At 46.8% G+C, this 27,058-nt stretch overlaps 1 protein-coding gene across 7 annotated transcripts in view; it reads right to left on the bottom strand.

Moving 5' to 3' along the window:
• The window catches only part of ASH1L (ASH1 like histone lysine methyltransferase), a 191,952-nt gene that overhangs the window by 4,611 nt on the left and 160,283 nt on the right, over positions 1 to 27,058 (bottom strand). For all 7 annotated transcript variants that reach the window (XR_006199097.1, XM_042926085.1, XM_042926084.1 and 4 more), the window contains 14 exons: positions 26,842 to 26,988; positions 14,043 to 14,151; positions 13,472 to 13,636; positions 13,212 to 13,306; positions 11,423 to 11,580; positions 10,173 to 10,325; positions 7,027 to 7,081; positions 6,812 to 6,944; positions 5,197 to 5,445; positions 4,240 to 4,326; positions 3,343 to 3,433; positions 2,198 to 2,336; positions 1,928 to 2,100; positions 609 to 775 (listed from right to left, as the gene is read on the bottom strand). Coding sequence is in view for 6 of the 7 variants with exons in the window: in XM_042926085.1 (XP_042782019.1) it covers positions 609 to 775; positions 1,928 to 2,100; positions 2,198 to 2,336; positions 3,343 to 3,433; positions 4,240 to 4,326; positions 5,197 to 5,445; positions 6,812 to 6,944; positions 7,027 to 7,081; positions 10,173 to 10,325; positions 11,423 to 11,580; positions 13,212 to 13,306; positions 13,472 to 13,636; positions 14,043 to 14,151; positions 26,842 to 26,988 (1,921 nt within the window). In the remaining variant the exon portion in view is untranslated. The remainder of the gene's footprint in view (positions 1 to 608; positions 776 to 1,927; positions 2,101 to 2,197; positions 2,337 to 3,342; positions 3,434 to 4,239; positions 4,327 to 5,196; positions 5,446 to 6,811; positions 6,945 to 7,026; positions 7,082 to 10,172; positions 10,326 to 11,422; positions 11,581 to 13,211; positions 13,307 to 13,471; positions 13,637 to 14,042; positions 14,152 to 26,841; positions 26,989 to 27,058) is intronic.

The following is a 27,058-nucleotide window of genomic DNA, read 5'->3' as shown; positions in this document are numbered from 1 at the left end:
AGACGGGGGGACAACCAAAGCCTCTGTGGGAAGATGAATGGCACAAAATAACCGTATGGAGGAGTATGTTCACGACAGTGAAAGAAAAAACACAGGAGAAAGGCAGAAAATGAAAATGTTAATAACTCCATTATTTTCTGGGCAGTGGGATAATGTACAACTTTTTCTTAATGCTTCTGTAGTTTTCACATTTTATATAATGATGGTGTCTTACATTTTCAATGCAAAGATACAAGGAAAAACCACTGAATTGTTTTCACTGACGTTTTCTCTGGGTTTGCTAATTCCACTTCTTAAAATTATGGATGTGAAAAACCCAACAAAAAACTACGATGGGGGCTCAAGGGCTAAGACTGTAAAGAGGTGAGAAAGAAAAAAGAGGGAAACCCGACTGCGACACGGAAGACGACAACTCCCGAGAAACAGCCCACGGCAGGAAATGCAGAAGAAACGTAGAAATGTATTTATGCTGTCTAGAAATCCCAACTGCCCGGTTCCCGCAGTCCGGGACAGAGGAACAAGATGAGGAAGCAGGCTCCCCACCCTACGGAGCGGCACGCGTGAGCTGCGCGGCCTGGACACGGACAGGTGGAAGGACGGAGACTCACCGAGAAATCTCTCTTGGGAGTGAGCTTCTTGGGGAAGTGGTCAAAGGCATAGGGCTTGGTGCAGACGGGATAGCGGTTCCGGTGGATCTTGTAAAACAGGTGTGCGGACTTGTCGAGCCGATAGTCACAGATGTACACGTCCTGCTCCTTCACCCCTTTGGGTCTCCCTAGGAGTTCAAATACTGCTAAAGAACCCTCCCGTCTCCCTCCCTTCTCCCCGAGCTGCCCAGAGATGACACCACACCACTGGGAGGGCAGCGGGACCGTGAAGAGGGGATGCTATGGCAATTCCGAGAGGCCTCTGATGACTGCAGAAGGAAGGAGAGTCCCCAGATGGGTGCGTGCGTGGGTGTGTGACAGGGCGGGAAGGTACCAGACGGGCAGCTTATTCAGGTGCTGCAGGAATGTGGGAGCACGGCTACCGGCATGACGGAGAAGACAGAGCAGAGTGTGGGGACGTTAGCAGAGAAGAAGGGCAGGTATAAAGGTGTAAAGGAAGGGAGCACATCTGGAAACAAACATTTTATTTAGTAAATATTTACTTACGTTAAGTCCTCTCTATGCCCCATGCGGGGCTTAAACTCATGACCCCAACTGAGCCCGCTGGGTGCCCCTGGAAATAAACACTTCACAACCGGGGGACACAGTCCCCAGAACCATGGGCCCCAAGCAGCCAACGCTGCTGTGATACCAAGAAGGTGAGGCAGCCGAGCGCCTGGAAGAGACAGGTGAGCACGTGGGAGCTCACACCGGGAGCCCAACTGGCCCAAGTGCTCGTAGAGTGTCACTTCGCTTCATCTTCACAGAATGCTGTGACAGGGGCTAGCCCCTACTTCCGGGAGACTAAGTGACTGCCCGAGGACGCACAAGTAACGAGCGGTGGGGCTGGGATTTGAAAATGGACTGACTCCACAGCCTACACTGTTGGCCATGGAGCTCATAAAACCGTTGCACTGTTCTGGTTGGTTGGTTGAATGTCCAGAGTTGCTGATGGCCTTGGGGACTCTGGAGTGGGCGGGTGAAAGAACGTACCTTCCGACAGTACTAATGGGATGCTGAGCATGTGATATTAAGGAAGAAATGTTAACTAAATAAGTAAAAGGCGGGGGGGGGGGGGGGGGGGGTGGCAAGGAATTAAGAGCCACTGAATACCAAGCACTAGGTAAAAGAAAGAAACGATGTAACGTTCAGCTCTCTCAAGCTTCACAGCTAGCCTGAGGACTCTTTTCATCACACGGAGACAAGAAGAATGGAGTGGCAGCTGCACATCGAGGAACAGGGGACAGAAGGTCATTTCTTCGGCAGCTCGGGTCACTCACCTTTGCAATACGTGTAAAGGTCCAGTACACAGCAGGTCCCCACCACGGCCTCCAAGGGAATGATCTCGTACAGCGGCACCCGAAACAGCTCGTTGTGATAGAAGCGGCGAGAGGGGGAGTGGTGGGTCTCGTGGGGGCGGAAATAGTGGTGACCAAAGGCGAACCGCTCCTCTCTAGGGCAGAGAGAGGGTCAGGGTCAGTCAACTGGCAAGACCCTGGCCAGTATTCAGCTCTTTGCTGGAAGGAGACAGTGAAGACCTCAACACCTACTTTTCATTCTTCCAAAGCTTCTCAATGCGAAAGATGTCAAGTTTGTCTCGATTAATGTGTGACAACAGTCGGTAGGACTGGCGGACCGGGTGGCCGTCAGGGGTGCGCCGGCTGTCCCGCATCAAATACACACAGTCACCTGGAAGGCACAGGAGAGGTTAGTTAGACGAGGCCAGCATGAGCTCTGTCAGGCGTCCACTGGTCCCACCCAGGTCCACCCAGGAGAACGTAAAATCTAATCAACGGGTACAGAGAGCACGGCCGCAGGCTCGCGGTGAAGACCGTCCATGCTAGACCGTGAGGACACCACGAGGGAGCGTGCCCAGCTCTTGGATCCTGTTGTGTTTTTCCCAAGTCCTGAAACTAGCTTTGTGACAGCCTTGTCTCTCCAGATTCACTTTATTTTGTGGAGGGGAAATGTATAAAGCTGAAGGACTAAAGGAAATAAAACCTATACTGTTGACCCTTGAAACAACATGGTTTGAACGGCACAGGGCTGACTTAATGCAGATTTTTTTTTTTTTTTTTTTTTGGATAAATATGGTCCAGGACTGTAGATGTACTGTAAAAACCTTCCTTACGATTTTCTTAACATTGTTTTCCTCTAGCTTTATTGTAAGCACGAAGTATATAAATACATGTAACATACAAAATATAGGTTAGTGGGCTATGTTATCAGTAAGGAAGGCTCTGGTCAACAAAAAGCGATTAGTAGAGTTCTTGGGGAGTCAAAAGTTACATGTGGCTTTTTTAGGGGCGCCTGGGTGGCTCAGTCAATGAAGTGTCCGACTCTTGATTTTGGCTCAGGTCACAGTCTCATCGTTCACGGGTTTGAGCCCTGAGTCGGGCTCTGTGCTGGGTGTGGAGCCTGCTTGAGATTCTCTCCCCACCCCCCCTCCCCACTCTGCCCCTCCCCAGCTTGCGCTCTCTCTCAAAATAAATAAAGTAACTTAAAAAAAAGCAAACAAAAGGTCATACGTGGATTTTTGACTGCATGGGGCGGGGGGAGGCTGGTGCCCCTAAACCTGCTGTGTTCCAGGGTCAGCTGTATTCTGTGGCCACGCAAGGCTGTGTGGTGACAGTGCTGTGTGGACGGCAGACAGTCCTGCTGCGAGGAAAGGTGGGGCCAGCTCGCGTGTACGCACCTTGACGAAGCAACAGGTCATCTCGGAGCAAACAGATGAAGTAGACACAGCCGGGCTGGGCGTAGTGGGGCCGAGGGGTCATGGGTACCTCCTGGTAAGGACGAAAAGCCAACGGGTCAGGGCCGTGACCGCCACGTCCCGCCTACTGGTCTCCATCCTAACCCTACTGGACCGGGAAAGCGAAGGCCGTGCGTTCCCGACTGACCGCACGGAGCACAGCTTGTGCAGCTGCCCTGGGCCCCACGGGAGCGGGACAGCGCGTGAGGGGGACACTCGCAGTGTCACAGCGATGCAGGGAAGCTGCTGGCATTTAGAACCCACGTGCCGGGGAAGCCAGACATTCTGCAGTGCGTCCCTCGCAGCACGGAAATGCCGCTCTAAATGACGACACTGCCGCGAAGACGTTCTGCCCACAACACTTCCCTTTACAGAGGAGCCCTGCCCGAGACCGCATGCACACACAGAGCAGAACAAGACAAACACCCACCTGGTAACGTGGGAGGGTCACTCAACCCACCGCCTCCCCCGGAAAGTGGACTGAGACTAACCCTGTGGACTCGGACTCAATGCTCTTTTCACTTAAACACTACTTAACCTAAGTGGTATTTAGAGTACTGAGCTCGGACTTCACAAGTACTTTTTTCATGGAGAGCAGACAGTGTTTATAGAGCACCATTCCTTCCGCAGGTTTCTAAGTGTTTTATTTCCCCTTTGACCACACACTTGAGAAAGGGAAGGGCGGAACTGTTACCCTCAGGGTAAACTGTAAGAAACTGAGGCCCAGAGAGGTTGGGTAACTTATCAAAGGAAAGTCAGTGCATCAGGAGCAGGGCAGGTAGGAGGCCGCGCGCAGACGCTCCCGCTTGTCGATCAGACTGTCACCAGAGGGCAGCTTACTCTGTCCACGGGCCTCGGGTCACACTGCTCACAGAGGTAGTGCTCCACGTCTGAGTTCACCCCCATACAGTCGCAGTGCTGCCACACCTGTGGGGACAAAGTGCGGTTGGGAGGGGGCCTTCCGCTTACCGAGAAGGGCCGGGGGCAAAGAATAACGAAACGAAACAGTGGGACAGGGTGAGGTCAAACGGGAACTAAGGGATGTGAATGTGTGTGAACATACATGTACCGATCGCTTTAGGACACACACACACCCGGGCAAATAAAATGTGGAGCTGGACAGAGAACAGAGGGACGTAGGGTTATAGAAACAAACTACTTACTGGGTAGCACACAGCCGTGACCCGGCTGCTGCGGAGGCCTTAGTCACACAATGTTTCTTTTTCTTTTTTTAAAGTTTTTATTTATTTTTGAGAGAGTGAGAAAGAGAGAGAGAGAAGGGCAGGGGGGGGGGGGAGGGAGAGAGAGAGAGAGAGAGAGAGAGAGAGAGAGAAAGAGAGAGAGAGAATATCCCTAGCAGGCTCCATGCTGTCAGCACAGAGCCCGACACGGGGCTCGATCCCACAGACCGTGACATCATGACCTGAGCCGAAGTCAAGAGTCAGGCGTTTGACGGACCGAGCCCCCCAGGCGCCCCGCACAGCGTTTCTCCGTGCTGTGGCCTAATCCCGGGCTCCCGACCACCCTGTGGGTCACTCGTGGCCCCCTTCCCATCTGGTAAGGTGGCAAGTGCGGAGCCTCGCTGTGCCTGCGTCGGCCACAGAGGGCAGTGCTGCTCTGCACGGCTCCTTCCCACACAATCCCTGGGTCCGGCCTCCCCAAGAACCGTGCAGGGGGATGGAGAGGTGGGAGAGGTGGGAAAGCGGGAAGGATAACGGGAAAGAGGAAGAAGACAGGAGAAAGGTCATCTGGGAGCAGCGAGGGCCGAGGCCCCGGCCCGTGTCCCCCGAGGCTCACCATGCACTTGTCACACTGGATCATGAGGCCTTCGTCCTTGTGCAGGCCGCACACACAGCGGATGACGTCGTCGTCCTTCTCGTGCACATTCTCCTTCTCGGAGACGGAGGCCTCGCTGCCGTCTGCCTCGCTCGCCGTCTCTCCCACGATCTCGTCGATCTGGGCCGACGCCTCGTGCCGGGCGTTGTAGTAGGTCTTCCGCAGGCGGCAGACATCTCTCCCGATGGGGGATTTACGCCCGTAGTACTTCTGAAGGGGGCAGAGGAAAGAAACGCGCGTGCTCTTGTCAGCAGGGCTCAAGCGTGTACCTGGAGGGGGCGGCTGGCCGGCTGTCGGCACAGCTTCGAGTCCTCTCCTCGGGGCCGGGAGGCGGAGCCCCGTGGTGGGCAAAGAGCTCCCTCCGGACAAGCCTGAGGAGGCAGGAGGAGTTTCATCCTCCCGCTCTGGGTAACAGATTTCCAATACCATCACATATCAACTAACATGAACTCAAGTCAGAATCTGCAAGACGGTTTCCCATTCACGCTGCCGCCGCCACCCGCCTCGGCCACAGGCCTCACTGCGCATCAGGGGGCAAACACGGCAGCTGTCGTGGGGGCAGCGGGCAGAGCCCGTACTCTGTCCTGCACCTGCACGTGCCGGGGACGGAGCCGTGAGCTCTGCATATGCATGGGTTTCAGCAGAAAGCATGCTGTAATTCCAGACCGAGCTATCTTATCTCCTACCCGTCTTTCTCTCGTTTCTGCCTTCCACCTCGGTTCTTCCCTTACCTCGCAGCCCCTTGTTCTTCCTGGTCCTTCCCAAGGTATTTTTTTTTTTTTTTTTTTTTTTTCCAAGGTATTTTAAAATCACCGAGAATCCTCCTCATCCCTACGTACCCTACAATACTTCATCCTCTCCTTTAAATCAGGTCGAGGTCACCTTCTCTTCAATGAGCATCGGCTATTCTACAACCATTGGTCTAACACCCCTCAATCCCATCCGTAAGATTTAGTTTGATATACTGTACATATTTCTGTGTATTTCACATACACTTAGTGTCTTGAGGAAAGAAACTACAGACAACCTAAGTGTGGTAAGGTAATACGTATTATGTGATACAAACATTCAATACTAAATTAGGCTTTTACAAAAATTTCTTTTTTGGGAATATAATTTAACCTTCCATTCTGGTCACATCAGTGTCGTTATTACACAAGACTCTACAATATTGAGTACGCTGTAACCCTTTCCCAGAGGGTATTCAATAAAAACTGTTGCCTTTCGGGGCGCCTGTGTAGCTCAGTCGGTTGAGCATCCGACTCTTGATTTTGGATCAGGTCGTGATCCCGGGGTTGTGGGATCCAGCCCCAAATTGGGCTCTGTGCTGACAGGCCTGCGTGGGATTCTCTCTCTCTCTCTCTCTCTCTCTCTCTCTCTCTGTCTCTCTGCCCCTCCCCTGCTCTGGAGTGTGCACGCTCTCTCTCTCCCTCTCAAAAAAAAAAAAAAAAAAAAAAAAAAAAATTGTTGCATTTGTAGCCAGAAATATAGTTTGATAAGAGAGGGTAAAAATCTTTAACTTCTGGAAAAGTTCTCTTCAAAACTGTGAATGCACGTCTGAAGTCCGGGAAAATACCTCAGCATTCCGAAAGACCTTGAGCATGTCGGCGTCAAAAGCCTCCACGGTCTTGTAGTGGCCGGTGAGGATGCGCCTCTCTACGGTGGCCAGGTCCAGGGGGTCGGAGATCTTCTCGTAATAATCAGCGTTCCTGGGGCACAAAGCCAGGGCATCAGTCCGCTGCGCTCGGCACCCGTCTACAACTCAGATGATTCCCCAATTTGTGAACTTACTTTTTCTTCGGGGGGAGGCTCAGAAGGGGCGCGGCCAGGACTTGTCGGGAAGGATCTGCAGAGAAGGCAAGGTTTCAGGGCTACATGATGCAAGAGAGGCCAGTACTAACTGCGGGCCAAAAACGTAGGATCCCCAAAATTAAAAGTTAGGGGGAAAAAATCCAAGTGTGTTTTGAGGGTGGCCATGGACATTTCGGGAATGGGGGCACCGAGGCAGGGAAGATCCCCTCGGGATTACCTGGGATGTGAAGATGAGGGAGATGTGCCTGAAATGCCACACCTGTTAGCTGGATAAGGAGAACAACCTTCTATGAGGAGTGAGAGATGGGAAATTATCACAGCAGAGCCAGCTGCTCAGGGCAACTCCCCGCTCGCCACGTTTTACTAACGCAAAGAACGTCTTACCCCCAAATATTTTCTAGTTCCCGTCAATGGCCCACTGTTAATATTACTCTGTTGGTGTGGATTCAAATAAATTCCAGATAGTGAATAATTTGGTAGTGTAAATATTTCCTGGAATCAGCTTCCTTATAACACGGTTTCTCCAGATCATGAAAACAGAATTCAACCTGTGGGGCTGCTACCTACCTCACCTACTTTCTTTTTAAAAATTCGACTTTGTTACTGAAGACTCGTTACCACAGAATGAGGTCTTGGTTCCAGGCCTGCGACATGTGATCTGATGATGCCACACGCCACCTGTTGCTCACAGGTGGCCACACACGTCATTGCAGGACTACGGGCGACCCTCCCTGGGGGGCGACCCTCCCTGGGCCGCAGTCTTTAGCCCCTGGACTTACTTATCTCACGACTGCAAATCTTAATCCCTTTTATCTATTTCACCCATCCTCCCCCACCCTCTCCCTCCAGCAACCTCCAGTTTGTTCTCCGTATTTAAGAATCTATTTATTTGCTCGTTTTGCTTTTTAGATTCCACACACAAGTGAAATCTCTGTCTGACTTATGTCACTAAACATAATGCCCTGTTAAGTCCATCTATGTTGTCACAAACAGCAAGATTTCCTTCTTTTTAATGGCCAAGTGATATTCCACCGTGTGTATTTACGACATCATCCTTATCCACTCATTCATGGATGGATGCTTGGGCTGCTCCCACATCCTGGCCCTTCTAAATAATGCTACAAAAAACACAGGGACACACCTATCTTTTTTACTTAGAATTTTCGTTTGGAGTAAATGCCAGTAGTGTGATTACTGGGTCATATGGTATTACTAGCTATTTACTTTTTCTATTTCCATCTTTAATTTTTGAGGGACTTTCATTCACCACCTTTCTTTCTAGCAACTACTAAAGAGAAAAAGCCTGTTGTCTCCTGCCCAGAAGGTGGGGACATGCAGACACGCTGGCTGCAGACTCACGTCCCAACAGGCAGGGCTGGCTGGCAACGGGGGTGTGACTTTTTGGGGATGGAAACAGAAGAGGTGCCACAAAACTAAATCTTAGGACAGATTGGTCCCCCTTTCTTCTCTATATCCTTAGGTTAACAAAACTGCAAAGAGCCACTAAAACATGGAGCTAAGGAATGGACTGAGAAAAGAGAGGGAAAGCGAAGTTTCTCAGAATCTAGCGAGACAGAGGGAGAAATAGGCCCAAACTGATAACAAAAAGCTGCAAGTATTTGTCAAACTCTCTCCTTTTACTTATTTTTTTGAGGGAGACTGCTCACAAGAGTGGAGGGCGGGGGGGGAGTTGGGAGGGAAGGAGAGAGGGAGAGGGGGAGAAGGGGAGAGACAGGGAAGGATGGGGAGAGGGAGAGGGAGAGAGGGAGGGAGAGAGGGAGGGAGAGAGGGAGGGAGGGAGAGAGAGAGGGAGGGAGGGAGAGAGGGAGGGAGGGAGAGAGGGAGAGAGGGAGAGAGAGAGGGAGAGAGAGAGGGAGAGAGGGAGAGAGAGAGGGAGAGAGAGAGGGAGGGAGGGAGGGAGAGAGAATGAATCCCAAGCAGGCTCCACATCTAGCACAGAGCCCAACGAGGGGCTCGATCTAATGACAGTGAGAACATGACCCGAGCCAAAATCAAGTTGGCCGCTTAACCAAATCAGCCACCCAGATGTCCCTAAAACCTTTCATTCTAAACATCTCCAAATTTCCTGGTCAGAAAAAGTCACGAATGTTACCAAACTACCTTCCCCAAGCTAACTCTCCTTCCCCACGGTCACCCCCAACACATACTCAAAAGAGGTCTCGAAAGAGGAAAGATGTGGTAGAAGTGTTTGCCTGAAAATGCTTTTAAAGTAATTTTCTTGCAACTTTACGTCCTTTTCCTTAATGTGGGGGCCAGGGCCTGTGAACTCTCCAAAATACATGCAAAGTTATACATTTTTCTGGGGAAAGAGTCCACAGCTTTTATTAGACTCTCACAGGTCTTTTGGTCAATCAAAAAAGCTTAAGGGGGCACCTGGCAGGCTCAGTTGGTGGAGCTGCGCGTCTCGATCTCAGGGCTGTGAGTTCAAGCCCCAAGTAGAGATTACTTAAGGGGCGCCTGGGTGGCGCAGTCGGTTGAGCGTCCGACTTCAGCCAGGTCACGATCTCGCGGTCCGTGAGTTCGAGCCCCGCGTCAGGCTCTGGGCTGATGGCTCGGAGCCTGGAGCCTGTTTCCGATTCTGTGTCTCCCTCTCTCTGCCCCTCCCCGTTCATGCTCTGTCTCTCTCTGTCCCAAAAATAAATTAAAAAAAAAAAAAAACGTTGAAAAAAAAAAAAATTAAAAAAAAAAAAAAAAGTTGAAAAAACAAGGTTAAGAAACACCAATGTTGTATGTTCACAACACCCTTCCCCTTGAATCGCTAATCCACTGTGTCATTCAGGAATATTACAGCCAAGACAGAGACTGGCCCTTTCTGTTCTACAGCTAAGACCTGTGATTCCTGAATGTAGTCCTTAGCTGTGGTAGAATTCCAATAAATACCAAGGACTGACAGAGGCGATCAAGGAATGAGACCCTGTCAGCACTCCCCAAAGACGAAAGCCACTCCTATGAATTCTACACTCTGACCAGGAAGAGTGAAGTCACCTCCTGAACCCCTAGCCCTGAACGTCCGTTGTTCTTGATCTTGGGTGTCTCGGGTGGGGGTAAGAGACAGGATTTGTACAGGAAGAGGAGGAGAAAGCCTTCGGGGTGGACGCGGTCACCTTTGTAGGAGATGATGCCGTCACAGATCTCTTTGAAGATCTGGGCGAGGCGGGCTGCCCGCGCCACCTCAATGTTCTCCTCAGCTGCTGCCAGCCGTCGCGTTCGAACAGATCGTGCTGTCTGCAGGGCGGAGAACTGGGTCATGAAGACATCTGCAAGGGTCAAGTGAAAATCAGTTCCCCCACAGATTCTTGCTGTTTGCTCTATTGTCCTTGAAGTGGTCAGATAGATTAGTGATCACGAAGTTCTTTGTCCCCTTCTTCAAGAATGTCAGGAAACACGAGTTAGAGGGGCCTGATCTCAGTGGCCAAATGCTGTACAGAACAGCAGCTGCAAACCCTGTGCTTCAAAATGGGTCTGTGTTTGAACGCTGGCTGCCCTACCTCCTAGCTGTGTGATTTTGGGCGAGTGACTCGCACTCTGTGTCTCGGCTTCTTGACTGCAACGTGGGAATAGTGGTAGGGCTTCCCTCGTGAGAGAACTGTGCAGACTCAGATAGCGCTCTTAGTGTGTTTAGCTCAGGGCTTGACCCGTAACAAAGACTCAGGAAGTAATTACTATTATCAGGAGATCTGACCTGAGTGGGACGTAAGTTCAGAGAACTGATGCCAATCAAATTACTGACAGGATGGGAGGCAAATTTCTAAATCTGTCTCGTTCCCCCACACACCATGCACAATGTGTCTACTTTTTGAGGGACAGAAAGAAAGACTCAAAGAGGAGCGTGAGCTTTTGAACAGTATTTCTACCTAGGAAGGGTGCTTGGAGAGGCCAGTTTCTCTGTTTTCAGTCTGTTCTGGACGACAGACCCGAACTCAGGAGTGCTGTTAGGTTATTCGCTCAAGAAGCATAAAGGAATCTCAAGGTCTGTGTGTAGAACGCTCATCTGAACGTGGGGGAAAGTCTCCGAGTTCACACTGCTGTCACCGTCTCCCGCGCTCGGCGTCACTACGTGCCGTGTGCAAGTTATTCTCCGGGCAGGAAGGGAGACAGAAGACCCACTGCCTGTCACTTGTCTGGGAACGCTCAGGCTGCGGGCAGTGTTTGGGAAGCTGGTGAGGGGGAGTCTTCCTATCCCCCAGGGCACAGACTCGTGTCTGCGATTGACGGGCGACTGATTGTGGACCGATGCTTGTATGTTGGGGTCTTAACGTTTTTGGCGTAGACTGAAAAGAATCTTTGAATACAACGCCGGAAAGGAGCTGCAGGGATCCCTTTGCGACCGTGGCACGGGATGAACAGGCCTTACCGGACTTGATGTTCCCGTCATCTCGGCACACACTGTTCCAGCGCGTACACAGCGATGCTGAGTGAACATCCTCGCTGGCGGGCTTTACCTCCTCCTGTTTCTGCCGGATCTTCTCCCAGTTCCGGACCAAGAACACATGATGCTTTAACACAAAATTCCTGTAAGCAAGGAAGGAAGTTCCTTTATTCATTTAATAAGCATTTATTACAGGTCTACTCTACACGAGCCACTATTAAGATGATATAAATGAATAATTATCAGCTAATTCAGCTATTATAAAAATAATTATATATGGGGACACATAATTCAGTTTTGCATCCTGGCTTTTTTTTTTCCCCGTATAAAACATTCATATAAGAAAATATATACATTTTTAAAGTAGGCTTCACGCCCAGTGCGTGCCCAACACGGGGCTTGAACTCATGACACGGAGATCAAGACCTGAGCTGAGATCAAGAGTTGGACGCTTAACCGACTGAACCACCCAGGTGTCCCAAAACGTTCCCCTGTATTATTTACAAGTATCTCGCGAAATACCACTGAAGAGCTGCAAAACTTCTACCAATTGAGACAGCCTGACTGGAAGGCAGTGATTTACAAAGCGCGTGCACAAATTCTAAATGAAGCCGCCAAAATGCAGCATGGGCTCAGGATCCGCTGTTACAGGGAGAACTGGACTGGGAGGTAAAGGCAGGCATTTACAACAGACACACCGGGCAGACTGTGTTAGGTGAAGTGCCTCCACGTAGACCTCGAAGTTTAGACGAGTCAGGTGTATCCTGAAGAGATTTGTGAAGGCATCAGTAGATGCCTGGGTTCCACGTCTGAAAATTACGGTTTAAGTGGTCTGACGGTGGCCGGGGCGGCACGAATCTCAAAAGCTCCCTGGGCTAATATGCGGCCAAAGCAGAAAACCACCTGACTGGATCATCTCTGTTTTACTGAGGTTTAACATTTCTATGACTTTAAAGTGATACAGGATGAAAGGGGCTAAAATTACAGTAAAGTTATAAACAAGGATGAACTTTCTAAGATACTGGAGCGTACGGTCACAGGAGACGCAGAATACGTCCCAGGACGATTTGAAACCCAGGACATACATATTTCCTTCGCTTCCTTCTGACACGGACAAACCTCCCCTGAATACAGGAAGAGCGTAAATGACCCTAAAGACCCTTTTCACTGCTCTATTACTGTATCAACAAAGCAGGGAACCTTGACCTTTTCTGTGCCGTGGTTCCTCTGGCAGGCTGGTGAAGCCCATGTGACCCTTCTCTGAACAAAGTCTTAAAGTATTTAAACATTTTAAATTAATAAGCAGTTTTTACTTTGTAACACACAGGATTAAACGGAAACCAAATATTCAGTTTGCAGAATATTAAAAAAACCCTGAAATTGTGATACAGAAATAAACGTTCCTTTTTCCCCACATGACAAGATCCAGTGGTAGGTTTCACCGGCACAGCAACCTCGAGGGAGAGAGCACGTAAACGACACTTTGCCATGTCCGTGACAACTGTGTTACAAGCGATGAAAATGCGAACGTTAAGTCGTGGAAGCTGCAGCTACTACACGCACTGTCTGCCTACCATCGTATTTGACGGAAATGCTAAATTTCAGTGAGAAATTAGGAAAAACAGAGACAATCCCCCCCCCCCCCCCAACTTATATATCCTGACTCCTGGCTGGAGACCTCGTGCACAAGAGAAATGATTCAACCACACAGATGTTTCTTAACTTTCTAAATCGACGAGCAAATCACACCAAGGTAAGAAAAGCTCCTTTTTACCTTTCTCGATTAGACATCGGCTTCATTTGTAACTGGGGGGTCAACCTTGTGGGAGCGTTGATGTTTTCACTGGGCTCTTCGGAGAGGTGGCCTCTCTGAAAGTGGATCAGATGCGGGAAGGGAAGGGAAGGACCGATGAGAAATCCCCTCGCAGAACGTTAGAGCCGCCGCAAGAGGCTGCCCCTCTGCCGTCCCCTCTTCCCGCCAGTAAGCGCCTCTAAGCAGTTGTTCGGGGAAAGAGCCAGGAGATCACGACTCACCCTTTTCTTCAGCTTGTGCTTAGACTTCCTCTTCTCCTTTGACCGTCCAGACTTCTTGTGAGTGGCCACAGGCTGGCTGCTTTTGCTGCTGGGGAGCCCGTTCATGCGCTGACTCTTGCCCCCGATGATCCCTCGACACTTCTCAAAGCCACACTTGCACAGTTGCTTTGAAAGGAAAGAGAAGAGAACTCTCGGCTGCTAGTTCACTTACAAGTTCAAACAGAAGTCCCGAGCACCTGGGCACCCAACAGTGTGAATCAGGACATTTTCATACAGAGGAAAATAACTGAGGAGAAACTTCATGTGTTTCCATGGAAAGGAAAGATTAAAATTCGGGAAAACTTCTTCACTAGGCAAGCTAAGAACTGACCGAGGACCAAACACGACCGGGCAGTCTCTTTCTAGTTCCGAGACCAGGGAGAGCTGGCAAGGGGGTCGGCGAGCGGGGTGAGAACCACCGTCTCCGATTCACTTCACAGCGGCCGTACGTCAACGCGTCTACAGAAGGCGGTGCTGGGGACGGCGCTGTGAGGACGCTCAACCTCCCTCTTGACGGACTCGTGATGCTCACCTGCTTTTCAACGTTAAAGGAATGGAAGTTGTAATCGTAGGTGAGCTCGGTACCAGCTGGCATGTCTTTAAGAGCATACAGTCCGATCCGGTACACTCCATTGACAGACCTAGAGAAAAGGACAGGGTTAAAGGCAGAGAGCCTTTGTTTTCTTTTTTAGAGTTTATTTCTTTATTTCGAGAGAAAGACAGTGGAGTGGGGGAGTGGCAGAGAGAGAGAAGCCCAAGCGGGCTCTGCTGGGTCAGCGCAGAGCCTACCGTGGGGGCTCGAACCCCACAAAGCTGCAAGATCGTGACCTGAGCCGGAACCAAGAGTTGGGACACTTAACGGACTGAGCCACCCAGGTGCCCATGAAGGTAGAGATTCTTAATACCTTGCCTAAACCCTAGAAAAACGGGTATGCTGATTTCAAATGTGCCTTTGTTTCTGTGTCCAATTACCCAGGTTTCCTGGCCAGACTCTGCAGTATAGTATCTCTCTTCCATTCTGTCCAGCCTGTGTAACACTGCCAGATTAACAGTCCTCAATCAGCTTTCTGGAAAACACGGACCATGCTGTCAGTGAGAATAGGTCTTAACGTTTCCTGCTTGATATTCAAAGTCCCTCTAAAACATGGTGTAGGTCTACTTATTAAGTAAATTATTTCTTATGGTTAATCTGTAAAACTTCTAGTTCCTACTGGTCTCCAGCTTTCTCACCTGTACAGGAGTCGCTCTTTGGTTCCGTTCTATGTAACTTACTAATGATCTACCATGCACTATTCTAGATGCTTTGTGTAATAATTATAGCTATCACTTGAGTGATTGTTAAATTAATTACAACATCTTGCTGTACTTATTTAATCCTCCCAACAACAGTATTAAAAACGCACTATTATTAGGGGCGCCTGGGTGGCTCGGTCGGTTGGGCGTCCGACTTCAGCTCAGGTCATGGTCTCACGGTTCGTGAGTTCGAGCCCTGCGTCGGGCTCTGTGCTGACAACGCAGAGCCTGGAGCCTGGTTCCGATTCTGTGTCTCCCTCTCTCTCTGCCCCTTCCCCACTCACGCTCTGTCTCTGTCTCTCTCAAAACTAAATAAACATTAAAAAAAATTTTTTTTAAAAGATACTATTATTAGACAGTATTATGGCCCCCATTTTCTAAATGAGGAAGCTGAGGCAGAGAGGTTAAGTAACTTATCGGAAGTCACACAGCTAATAACCGAGGGAATTGAATTGTTTTTTTTTTTTTAAGTTATTTATTTATTTAGAGAGAGGAACACAAACAGGGGAGGAGCAGAGACAGACAGGGAGAGAGAGAATCCCAAGCAGGCTCTGCACTGTCAACGTGGAGCCAGATGCGGGGCTCAAACTCACGAACCTCGAGATCTTGACCTGAGCTGAAGTTGGATGCTTAACCAATTGGCCACCCAGGTATCCCGAAAGTTTATTTTTTAATTTTTATTATTTTCAAAAATAATTTTTTTAATGTTTATTTTTGAGAGAGAGAGAGACAGATGGACAGAGTGTGAGCAGGGGAGGGACAGAGAGACACAGAATCTGAAGCAGACTCCAGGCTCTGAGCTGTCAGCACAGAGTCCGATGTGAGGCTCGAATTCATGAACTTCGAGATTATAATCTGAGCTGAAATCGGATGCTTAACTGACTGAGCGACCCAGGCACCCCCAAAATTTTTTTAAAAGTAATTTCTATACCTGACATGGGACTTGAACTCACAACCCCAAGATCAACACACACATGTGGCTCTTCTGACTGAGCCAGCCAGATGCCCCTATAAATACTGCTGAATTTTATCAAATGTTTTTTCTGTTGCTCCTGTTGGGACGATACGTGATTTTTTGCCTTTATTCTGTTAATGTAGTTAAGTTACACTGATTGTGAATGTTCAACCAGCCAATCAACCTCTCATTCCTGGAGTAAACCTCACACAGTCATGATGTATTAACCTTCTTATATACTGCTAGAGCTGATTTGCTAAAATTTTATTTTTTTTTGCTAACATTTAAATCAGGATTTTTGTGTCTGTGTTCATGGGAGATACTGGCCTATATTTTTTCTCTTTTAACATTGTTGTTAGGTTTTGGATGAAGGTTATACTAGCCTTATGAAATACAAGAGTTTATAGGATATCGGTAGTAGAGACATTATTTCTTCTTTAAGAATATATAAGAATCAGGGGCACCTGGGTGGCTCGGTCGGTTAAGCATCCGACTTCGGTCCAGGTCATGATCTCATGGTCCGTGAGTTCAAGCCCCGCGTCAGGCTCTGTGTTGGCAGCCCTGAGCCTGGAGCCTGCTTCAGATTCTGTGTCTCCCTCTTTCTCTCTGCCCCTCCCCCACTTGTGCTCTGTCTCTAGCTCTCAAAAATAAATAAATGTTAAAAAAAAAAAAAAAGAATATATAAGAATCATCAATGAAGATATTTGAGCCTGAAGCTCTTTTGTCAGCAACTGTTAATTATATACCCAATTTCTCATAGACATTCAGACTTTTTATCTATCCTGGTATCGTTTTTGGTAAGGTGTGCTTTTTCAAGGAATTTGTTCATTTAACTTTCCCAATAGAAAAAAACTGTTCGGGAAAATGGATAAACTGACTGTGGTATACTTATATATAGGAACATTAGTCCAGAATAAAAATCAACAGAACACTGATGTACCGAACACAGGTACCCTGTAAAAACACTATTCTAACTGAAAGAAGCCAGACACAGGCTACGTATATATGCAGTTCCGCAACAGGCTCTAGGCAAGATGAATCTGGTGACAGAAACCACATCACTGTTTGCCTCTGAGATGGCGAGATTCTAAGGAGGCAGAAAGGAACTTTCTGAAACAATGGAAATGTTCTATATGTCGGTAAGGATGTGGCTTGTGTGGGTGTCCACGTCTGTAAAAACGGGTGGTGATTTACATTTAAGATTGTGTCTCGGTGGCGCCTGGGTGGCTCAGTCGGTTAAGTGTCAGACTTCAGCCCAGATCATGATTTCACGGCTCATGGTGTCGAGCCCCGTGTCAGGTTCTGTGCTGGCAGCTCAGAGCCTGGAGCCTGCGTCAGATTCTGTGTCTCCCTCTCTCTCTGGCCCTACCCCACTCACACTCTCTCAAAAATAAATACTAAAAAAAAAATCTGTCTCTATGTAATATGTAAATTTAAAAAATTGACAAAAATAGAAAGCTGTTGAAACTCTCCTCTTTTAAAAAGTTGTGTTAAAACACACATAAGATAAAAAGTGGTGTTACGTACATCCGCGTTGTTGTAGAGCCATCACCACTAACCACGCTCACGGCTCTTTTCATCTTGTAAAACTGAACACCCCACGTGTGACAACCTGCTACCCTCCCACCGCTCACCACTACCGCACTATCTGCGATGCTGACGACTCTGAGCGCCTCATGCGGGTGGAATTGTACAGTGTTTGTCTCTTGTGCCTGGCTTTTTTAACTCGGCATAATGACATCAAGGTCCGTATCCACGATGTAGGATATTGTGCATTTTCCTTCCTTCGTAAAGCTGAATGGTAATTCCGTCACACGTATGCACCACATTTTGCCGGCCCAGCATCCCCCGAGGGACACTTGGGCTGCTTCCACAGTTTAGCTCCTATGAACAATGCTGCTGTGGATACGAAGGTGCAGACACATCTTCCAAACACGGCTTCCAATCCTGCGTAAACAGCCGGAGGCAGCCGGAGGTGGAACTGCTGGGCCATAGGGTAATTCTGTTTTTAATTGTTTGAGTTTCCCCAAGTGGAAATACCACTTCTATCCCCACAGGCTGCGAAAGGATACCAACTGATCTACATCCTCATCAACACTTGTTTTCTGTTATTCTGACGCAGCCACACGATAGGCGTCAGGTGGCGCTCTTAAGGATTAGTGCTCTCGGACACCTTTTCCTATGGTTATTGACCGTTTGTTTCTTTTCTTTGGAGGAATGTCTCTTCAAGTCCTTTGCCTTTTTTTTAATTATTAGTTTTTAAGTTAGTTTACTCATTTTGAGAGAGAGAGAGAGAGAGCGCGCACTAGCGCCTGCGAGCAGGCATGAGCAACGGAGGGGCAGAGAGAAGGGCGGAGAGACGATCCGAAGCAGGGTCCATATTGTCAGTGCTGTCAGCGTGGAGCCTGGTGCAGGGCTCAAACTCACAATCATGAGCCTGACCTGAGCAGAAATCAAGGGGTGGACGCTTAACCGACTGAGCCACCTAGGCGCCCCTGCCCACTTTTGAATCAGGATGTTTATCTTCTCCCATTTTGTGGGTTGCCGCTTTACTCTGTGTCTTTTGATGCGCAAATTTAAAAATTTTCATGAAATCCAATTTGTCTATTTTCACTGGTTACCTGTGTGAGCTTCTATCCTGTTTTTAAATATATTTGTTTAATGTTTGGTTTATTTTTTGAGAGAGAGAGAGAGAGACAGTGTGAGTGGGGGAGGAGCAGAGAGAGAGGGAGACCCAGAATCCAAAGCAGGCTCCAGGCTCTGAGCTGTCAGCACAGAGCCCGATGAGGGGCTCGAACTCACAAACCGCGAGATCATGGCCCAAGCTGAAGTCAGGGGCTTACCGACTGAGCCACCCAGGCGCCCCATGCCTCAAGTTTTCTTCTAGAAGTTTGGTTGTCTTAGGTCTTAGTTTAGGTCCTTGATGTATTTAATTTTTGTATATGGTGTTAGGTAAGGGTCCAGCTTCATTTTTTTGCATATGGATATCCAGTTTTCCCAGCAACATTTGTTGAAGACTATCCTTTTTCCACTGAATGATTGTGGCACACTTGTCAAAACTCTTTTGACTGTGTATGCGAGAGACTATTTCTGAGTTCTCTTTTCTCTTTCATGGGTCTATTGGTCTGTCCTTAGGCCAATAAAATGCTGCTTTGATGACTGTAACTTTGAGGTTAAGTTTTGAAATCAGGAAGTGTGAAGTCCTTCAAGTTTTGTCCTTTTAAAGAATGGTTTGGTTGTTCAGGTCTCAAGATTCCATGTGAATTTTAGGATGGGTTTTTCTATTTCTGTAAAAAAAAGTCATAGGGGTTTTGATGGGGTTGTACTGAATCTGTAGATGGCTTTGGGCAATACCGATATTTTAACAATATTAAGTCTTATGTGTTTCCATTAATTATGTCTTTTAAAAAAGTTGGTTTTTTTAAAGCTTTTTTGGAGAGAGGGGAAGGGGAGGGAGGAACAGAGAGAGAGGGAGACACAGAATCCGAAGCAGGCTCCAGGCTTTGAGGTGTCAGCACAGAGCCGACGCAGGGCTCGAACCCATGAACTGTGAGATCATGACCTGAGCTGAGGTCGGATGCTTAACCGACTGAGCCACCCAGGCGCCTCAATTTATGTCTTCTTTAATTTTCTTTCAGCAATGTTTTACAGTTTTTTCATGGTACAATTCTTTCACCTCATTGATTAATTCCTAAGTATTTTATTCTTTTTATGTGCAATTGTAAATGAAATTGCTTTTGTAATTTCCTTTGCAGGTTCACTGTGTATGGAAATGCACCTGATTTTTGTGTGTTGACTTTGTACTGTTATTTTGCTGAATTTGTTTATGAGATCTAACAGCTTCTTTGTGAAGCCTTTAGCATTTTCTACATAAGATCATAGCATATGCAAATAAAGTTAAATTTACATCTTCCTTTCCGATTCGAATGTCTTTTCTCTCTCTCTTGTCTAATTGTTCTGGCTAGAACTTCAAAACTGTGTTCAACGGAAGCGGAAGCGCAGAAGCCAAGCACCCTCATGTGGCTCATGACTTTATGAGGGATACATTCCAAGACCCCCAGTGGATATCTCAAACTGTGGACAGCACCAAACCCTGTGGGGGGGTGGGAGGGAGGGGAAAGTGGGTGATGGGCATGGAGGAGGGCACCTGTTGGGATGAGCACTGGGTGTTGTATGGAAACCAATTTGACAATAAATTTCATATTAAAAAAAAAACAAAAACAAAACCCAAACCCTAAATATACTATGTCTTTTCTTAAACATATATACCTATGATAAAACTTAACTTATAAATTAGCACAGTAAAAGATGAGTAACAAATAAGTAATAACAAAATACAATTGTAGCAATATACTGTAATGAAAGTTAACTGAATGTGGTCTCTTTCTCCCTCTATCTTATTTTATTCTTCCTTCCCTTGTGATGATGTGAGATGATGAAATGCTTACGTGATGAGATAACGTGAGGTGGATGATGGAGGCGTCGTGACATAGTGTTAGGTTACTCCTGACCTTCTGGCCGTATGTCAGAGGGAGGGTCACCCGCATCTAGACCAAGGCTGACCACCGGTGACTGACACTAAGCAAAGTGAAACTGCGGATAAGGAGGGACTACTGTATTGTGTTCAGGTAGCTTTCTTCTATGCCTATTTTGTTTTTTTAAACAATGTTTATTTCGAGAGAGAGTGCAAGCAGGGGAAGGGCACAGAGCAAGGTGGCGAGAGAATCCCGTGCAGGCTCCATGCTGTCAGTGAAGAGCCTGACGTGGGGTTTGAAGCCACAAACCGTGAGATCATGACCTGAGCTGAAATCAAGAGACGGAGGCTTAACTGACTGAGCCGTCCAGGCGCCCTTTTAGTGCTTTTATTATTATAGGGTGTTGAATTCTGTCAAATGCTTTTTTTGCACCAATTGAAAGGTTTTTTTTCCTCCTCTCATTTTATTGATGTGGCCTATCACACTTTCTCTTACATTGAACTCTTACGATTCTCTTACGTTGAACCATTCTTGCATTCCAAGAATAGATCCCACTTGGTCAGGGCATACAATCCTTTTAATATGCTGCTAAATCCTGCTTGCCAGCATTTTGTTGAGGACTCGTGCATCAATGTTCACAAAGCATACTGGCTTGGTTTGTAGTTCTCTTTTGGGGTCTTTGTCTGGCTTTGGTATCAGGACTATGCTGGCCTCACAGAGTGAGTCAGGAAGTGTTTCCTTCTCTTCAATTTTTTGGAAAAGTTTGAGGATTGGCATTAGTCTGGAAGCATTCATCAGTGAAACCATCAGTTCTAGGGCTTTTCTTTGTTGAGAGATTTTTGATTACGGATTTGATTACGCATAACATTACGGATTACCAGTTACAGGTTTGTTCAGATTTTTTTGTCTCTTCATGATTTTAGTCTTGGTAGGTTTTGTGTTTCAAGAAATCTGTCCATTTCAATGAGGTAATCCAATTTTTTGGCATACAACTGTTCATAGTGTTCTCTTACAATCCTTAGTATCTCTGTAGAATTGGTGGTGACCCCACTTCCATTCCTGAATTTCGTGAGTCCTCTTTTATTCTGAGTCCATCCAGCAAACGCTTGTTGACTTTATCTTTTTGAAGAACCAATTTTTGGTTTTACTGATTTTCCTTTCTGTTTTTCCTATACTCTATTTCTCTCTACTCTGATGTTCATGATTTCCTTCCTTCTGCTAGCTTTGGGTTTAGTTTGTTCTTTTTCTCGTTCCTTAAGTGGTAAAGTTGGGTTGTTGACGTGAGATCTTTTTTATTTGTAATGTGAACATTCATGCCTACAAACTTTCCACTCAGCATTGCCTCTGCTGTGCCCTGTAAGTTTAGGTGTGCCGTGTTATTTTAATTCATCTCCAAGTACAGTAAAACCTTGGTTTGCAAGCATAATTTGTTCTGGAAACATGCTTGTAATCCAAAGCACTCATGTATCAAGCGAATTTCCAGAACCACTGGCTCAGTTGTGATCATGTGACATTGGGCATCACGTAGTACTCGTATTGCAAGACGTCGCTTGTTTATCAAGATAAAATGCATTAGACACGTTTGCTCATCAGGGTGACTGGGTGGCTTGGTTGGTTAAGTGTCCAACTTCGGCTCAGGTCACGATCTCAGTTTGTGGGTTCAAGCCCAGTGTCGGGCTCTCTGCTCTCGGCACAGAGCCCGCCTCAGATCCTCTGTCCCCCTCTTGATCTCAAAAATAAACATTAAAAAAAATCTGCTCATCCTGTGGACCACTCGCACATTTGCAATCCAAGGTTTTACTGTACTTCCTTCCTTCCTTCCTTCCATCTTTCTAACAGAGAGGGTGGGGGGAGACACCCACGCAGAGGAAGAGAGAGAGGGAGACACAGAATCTTAAGCAGTCTGCACGCCCACTGCAGAGCTGGCGGGAGAGGGAGGGGCTCGATCTTACGCCCCTGAGATCATGACCTGAGCTGAAACCAAGTAAGACCCTTAAGCAATTAAGGCACCCAGGTGTCCCAGGTGTGTAAATCTTTGTAACGGTTTTATCTTCTTGTTGCACAAAATCTTTTATTAGTACACCATGTGTTTCTCTGTCTCTTGTAACCATTTTCGGTTTCAAGTCCATTTTGTGCAGCTGCTGTTGCGCTGTTTGGGTTACTATTTGTATGAAATACCTTTTTTGATCTTTTCACGTCCAGCCTGTTTGTTTTTGGATCTAAAGTTGAGTCTCCTGTAGACAGCATGTAGCTGGATCATGTGTTACCTATTCTGATCGTTTTTAAACCAATTGAGAAAAACCTGACACACATATTAGTTTCAGGTGTACAACACGATTCAATAAAGGTCCACATTGCAAACTGATCACCACAGTAATTCTATTTCACATCCATCCCCACACTCAATTACAAAGTGTTTTCTTGTGCTCAAGCTCTATTCTGCTAGCAAGCTTCCATTAATCCATCAGTGAACACTGGGGTTATTTCAATGTCTCTACTATGTAAATAAGGCTCCTATGAACATGGGGGTGCAAGTATCTTTTTGAGTCTGTGTTTTTGTTTCCTTCGGATAAATACCCAGAAGTGGAATGTGGGATCATATGGTAGTTCTATTTTTTATTTATTTTTTCTTAAGCAGGCTCCACGTCCAACGTGGGGCTAGAATTCATGGTCCCGAGATCAAGAGTCACATGCTGTGTACCAACTGAACCAGCCAGGCAGCCGGATTTTTAATTTTTTGAGAAAAGTTTATACTGTTTTTTTTTTTTAAAGGTTTTATTTATTTTGAGAGAGAGGGAGGGGCAGAGAGCGAGGGAAAGAGAGAGAGTCCCAGGCAAGGCTCCATGCTGCCAACACAGGGCCCGATGAGGTGGGGCTCGAGCCCACAAAATGTGAGACCATGACCTGAGCTGAGATCAAGAGCTGGACACTTACCCTGAGCCACCCAGGCGCCCACCATACTGTTTTCCACAGTGGCTGGGCCAACTCACATTCCCACCTACAGTGCACGGGGGTCACTTTACTCCTCCTCCTCACCAACACTTGCTATTTCTTGTCTTTTTCACGATGGCTGTTCTAACAGGCATGAGGTGCTATCTCCTTGTGGTTCTGATTTGCGTTTCCCTGACGATTAAGGATGTTGAGCCCCTTTTTCATGCACCTGTTGGACATCTGCATGTCTTCTTTGGAAAGATGTCCATTCAGACCATTTGCCCTTTTTCAACTGGACTGCTTCGTTGCTACCGAGGCGTAAGAGTTCTCTGTATGTATTTTAGATATTAACCACCTGCCAGATATATGAATTGCGCTACTTTCCCCCACTCTGTGGGGTGCTTTATTTTGCTTTATTTTGTTGATGGTTTCCCTTGTATAGAGTTCCTCGTGGTCCCACTTGCTCATTTCTGCTTTTGTTGCCCTTTGCTTCTGGTGTCAAACCCAAAAAGTCCTCCCTGAGACTGATGTCGAGGAGCTCATCCCCTGATTACTTCTGGGAATTTTATAGTTTCAGGTATTACCTTTAAGTTCTCAAGACATCCCGACTGGACTTTTGTGTATGGTGTAAGACAGGCATCCGGTTTCATTCTTTCATACGTGGCTGTCCGGTTTTCCCCACACAACTTACTGAACAGACTGCCTGCTCCCTACCTTTGCCTTAAATTGATCATATGAATGCAGCTTTATCTCTGAGCGCTCTGTTGTACTACATCCATTTCTGTTTTATGCCAATACCATACTCTTTTGATTATTATAGCATTGTAACAGTTGGGAATCATGAAGTGGGAAGCCTCCAGCCTTATTCTTCTTTCTCGATTCGTTTCACTATTTGGGGTATTGGGATTCTTTGTTCTATTTCCCCGAAATTTGCCACTGAAGTTTTGATTTTTATTGCACTGAGTTTGTAGACTGCTTTTGGCAGTGTGGACATTTTAACATTAATTCTTCCATTCCATGAGCATATGATATCGTCCACTTATTTGTGCCTTCTACAATTTTTTCATTACTGAATTATTAAGGGTTTCAGTGTACATGCTTTTTACTTCCTTGATTAAATTTACTTAGGTATTTCATTTTTTATGCCACTGTTGAAAATGGGAGGATTGTTTTCTTAATTTCTCTGATAGGTCATTATTAGAGTATGGAAATTCAACTGAATTGCATATTTTGATTCTGAATTCTGCAACTTAAACTTCATCGATCAGTTCTAACACTTTTTTCAGGTTTTCTGTATACAACGTCATGTCATCTACAGATGGAGACAGTTCTACTTCTTCCTTCCCAATTTGTATGTATTTTATTTCTTTTTCTTGCCTAACTGCTCTGGCTAGTACTTCCAGTACTATGTTGAATAAAGGTGGTAAGAGTGTTTTCTGATCTGTTTTTGTTTAATGTTTGTTTATTTTTGAGGTGGGGGGGGGCGCAAAGAGAGAGAGGGAGACAGTGGACCTGAAGTGGGCTCTGAGCTGACAGCAGAGAGAGTGATGTGGGGCTCAAACTCATGAACCGTGAGATCACGACCTGACCCAAAGTCAGATGCTTAACCAACGGAGCCACCCAAGCACCCCGAGTGTTTTCTGATCTTAAGAGTAAAAGCTTTCCGACTTTCACCACTGAGTATGAAATTAGCCGTGGGCTTGTTGTATGTAGCCTTTATTATGTTGACATATGTTCTCTCATGCCCACTTTGTTCAAAGAGGGAGGTACAGAATCCAAAGCAGGCTCCAGGCTCTGAGCTGTCAGCACAGAGCCCGATGTGGGGCTGGAACTCATGAGCTGTGAGATCATGACCTGAGCCAAAGTCAGATGCTTAACCAACGGCCACCCAGGTGCCCCTCATCCCCACTTTGTTTAAAGTTTTAATCATAAATGGATGTTGAATTCCACTCTGTCACTTGATTGGAGAGTGTAAGCCATCCGCTTTTTTTTTTTTTTCTTTAAGGTTTTAAGTAATCTCTATACCCAACATGGGGCTCAAACCCATAACTCTGAAATGAAGAGTTGTATACTCCACCAGGTGAACCAACCAGGGGCCCTAGGCCTCCAAAATTTCTGATAAGAAACCTGCCTATCATCTTATTGAGGATCCCTTGTATGCAATGATGTGCTTGTCTAATGCTGCTTTCATGATGTGCTCTTTATCTTTTCAAAGTCTGATTATGTTTCTTGCTGTGAGTCTCTTTTAAGTTCTTCTTACTTGGAGCTCGGTGAGCTTTGTGGTTGTCTGTGTTCACGCCCTCCATCAAATGTAGGAAGTTTACAAGCATTATTTTTTTCAAATATTCTCTCCGCCTCTTTCTCTTTGCTACTTCTGGGACACCCACGATGCACAGGCTGGTCTGCTGGATGGTGTCCCAGAGGTCGCCTAGGGTCTGTTCTCTTTCCTTCTATCTTTTCTCTTTCTGTTCTTCAGGCTTGGAGAATTTCCATTGTCATATCTTGAAGTTCACGGATTCTTTCTTTAGTCTGCTCAAATCTGCCTTTGAATCCCTCTAGTGGATTTTTCATTTCAATTATGGTCCTTTAGGCTTTCTATCTCTTTGGTATTTCCATTTTGTTCACACATCATTTTCACAAATTTGTCCACATCATCCCTTAGTTCTTTGAGCATCTTTGGGCATTTGTTTTGAGGTCATCGTCTAATGTATTCTCAATTGAGTCTTTTTTAGGGAAAAATTATTTTGAATTATTTTTTTTCCTTTGAATGGGCCACGGTTTTCTGTTTCTTTGTATTCCTTGTGATTTTTCCTTGAACACTGCAAGTTTGAACGTAATAATGTGGTACATCTGGAAATAAGATTCTCCCTCCTTTCCCAGTGTTTACATATCCTGACCTTTAATTTCTAGCTCCCAAGCGGAAGAAAAGTGAAAAATGAAGGGGAAGAAAATAGGGCCCTTCAAGTCTCTTGGTAGTCACTTCAGGTGGAGGAAGAGGGGCTTACGACAATGGTGGAGGACAGGGATCCCCGGCGTTTGGACGACAGGGTCCTCTTTACCCAGCCTGGCTTCTGCCACCTGTGAGCAAGCTGTTCCAGCAATGCCTACGTAGCCGCCTGCCGTGTGGCTGGGGGTAGAGGATGGGTGGTTGCTACTGTTCTAAGTTGAAACTGACCAAAAGGAACCACAGCTTGCCATCTCAGCCTTCCCCTAGTAGCTGCAAGCTTTCAACAGGCTCCAGGGTTCCAAAATTATTATGTTAGACATATTCTGCCCGTGTAATTATCTAAGAGGTAATTTTTTTCCTTTTCAGTTAGATTCTAGTCTATTTTACTAATTTTTGTTTCTCACTGTGACAAATCCAGTGGGCTTGTAATAAATATGCTGAGCAAACTCACAGGAGAACCATGTGACACAGCGCCCGGCACACAGTGAGCAGTCAGTATGTGTCGGGTATTACCGTTGTAGCATCGTATGTACTGTTGTGGTTTCCTGGGGGCAGTTAGGTTGAAGTGAGGGAACAGCAGCAGCTTACTCTCTGCCGCGAGGAGACGGTGTAACGGGATCGCCGGAGGTCTCGTGCCGGCTGACCCACGCTGCGGCAAGATCCCTCTAGTGATACCCTCGTGTCTTCCGCGCTGCTGGACTCTTGGCTTCACCAGCCCCTGCTCTCTTACCATTTCTGCATCTCACAGTTGGGATCGCAGCTGTGGTTGATGAATCGGGCCTCATTCCCCATGCGGTAACTGTCGATCACCATCCCGCTATCCAGGTTCAGGCAGTAGTGGTCGCTGTGATTATGATACTGCTCAATCATCCTGTTCCTGAAGAGGAGAGGAAGAATCGAAAGCCAATTAATGATTAAGTTGAAAGTAAATTGGAAATCTTCCATTT

This window comes from Panthera leo, chromosome F3, assembly GCF_018350215.1.
Source record: "Panthera leo isolate Ple1 chromosome F3, P.leo_Ple1_pat1.1, whole genome shotgun sequence".
Classification (NCBI taxonomy): Eukaryota; Metazoa; Chordata; class Mammalia; order Carnivora; family Felidae; genus Panthera; species Panthera leo.
Note: the sequence above shows the minus strand (reverse complement) of the source record. Positions and strands in the feature narration are given on the sequence as shown.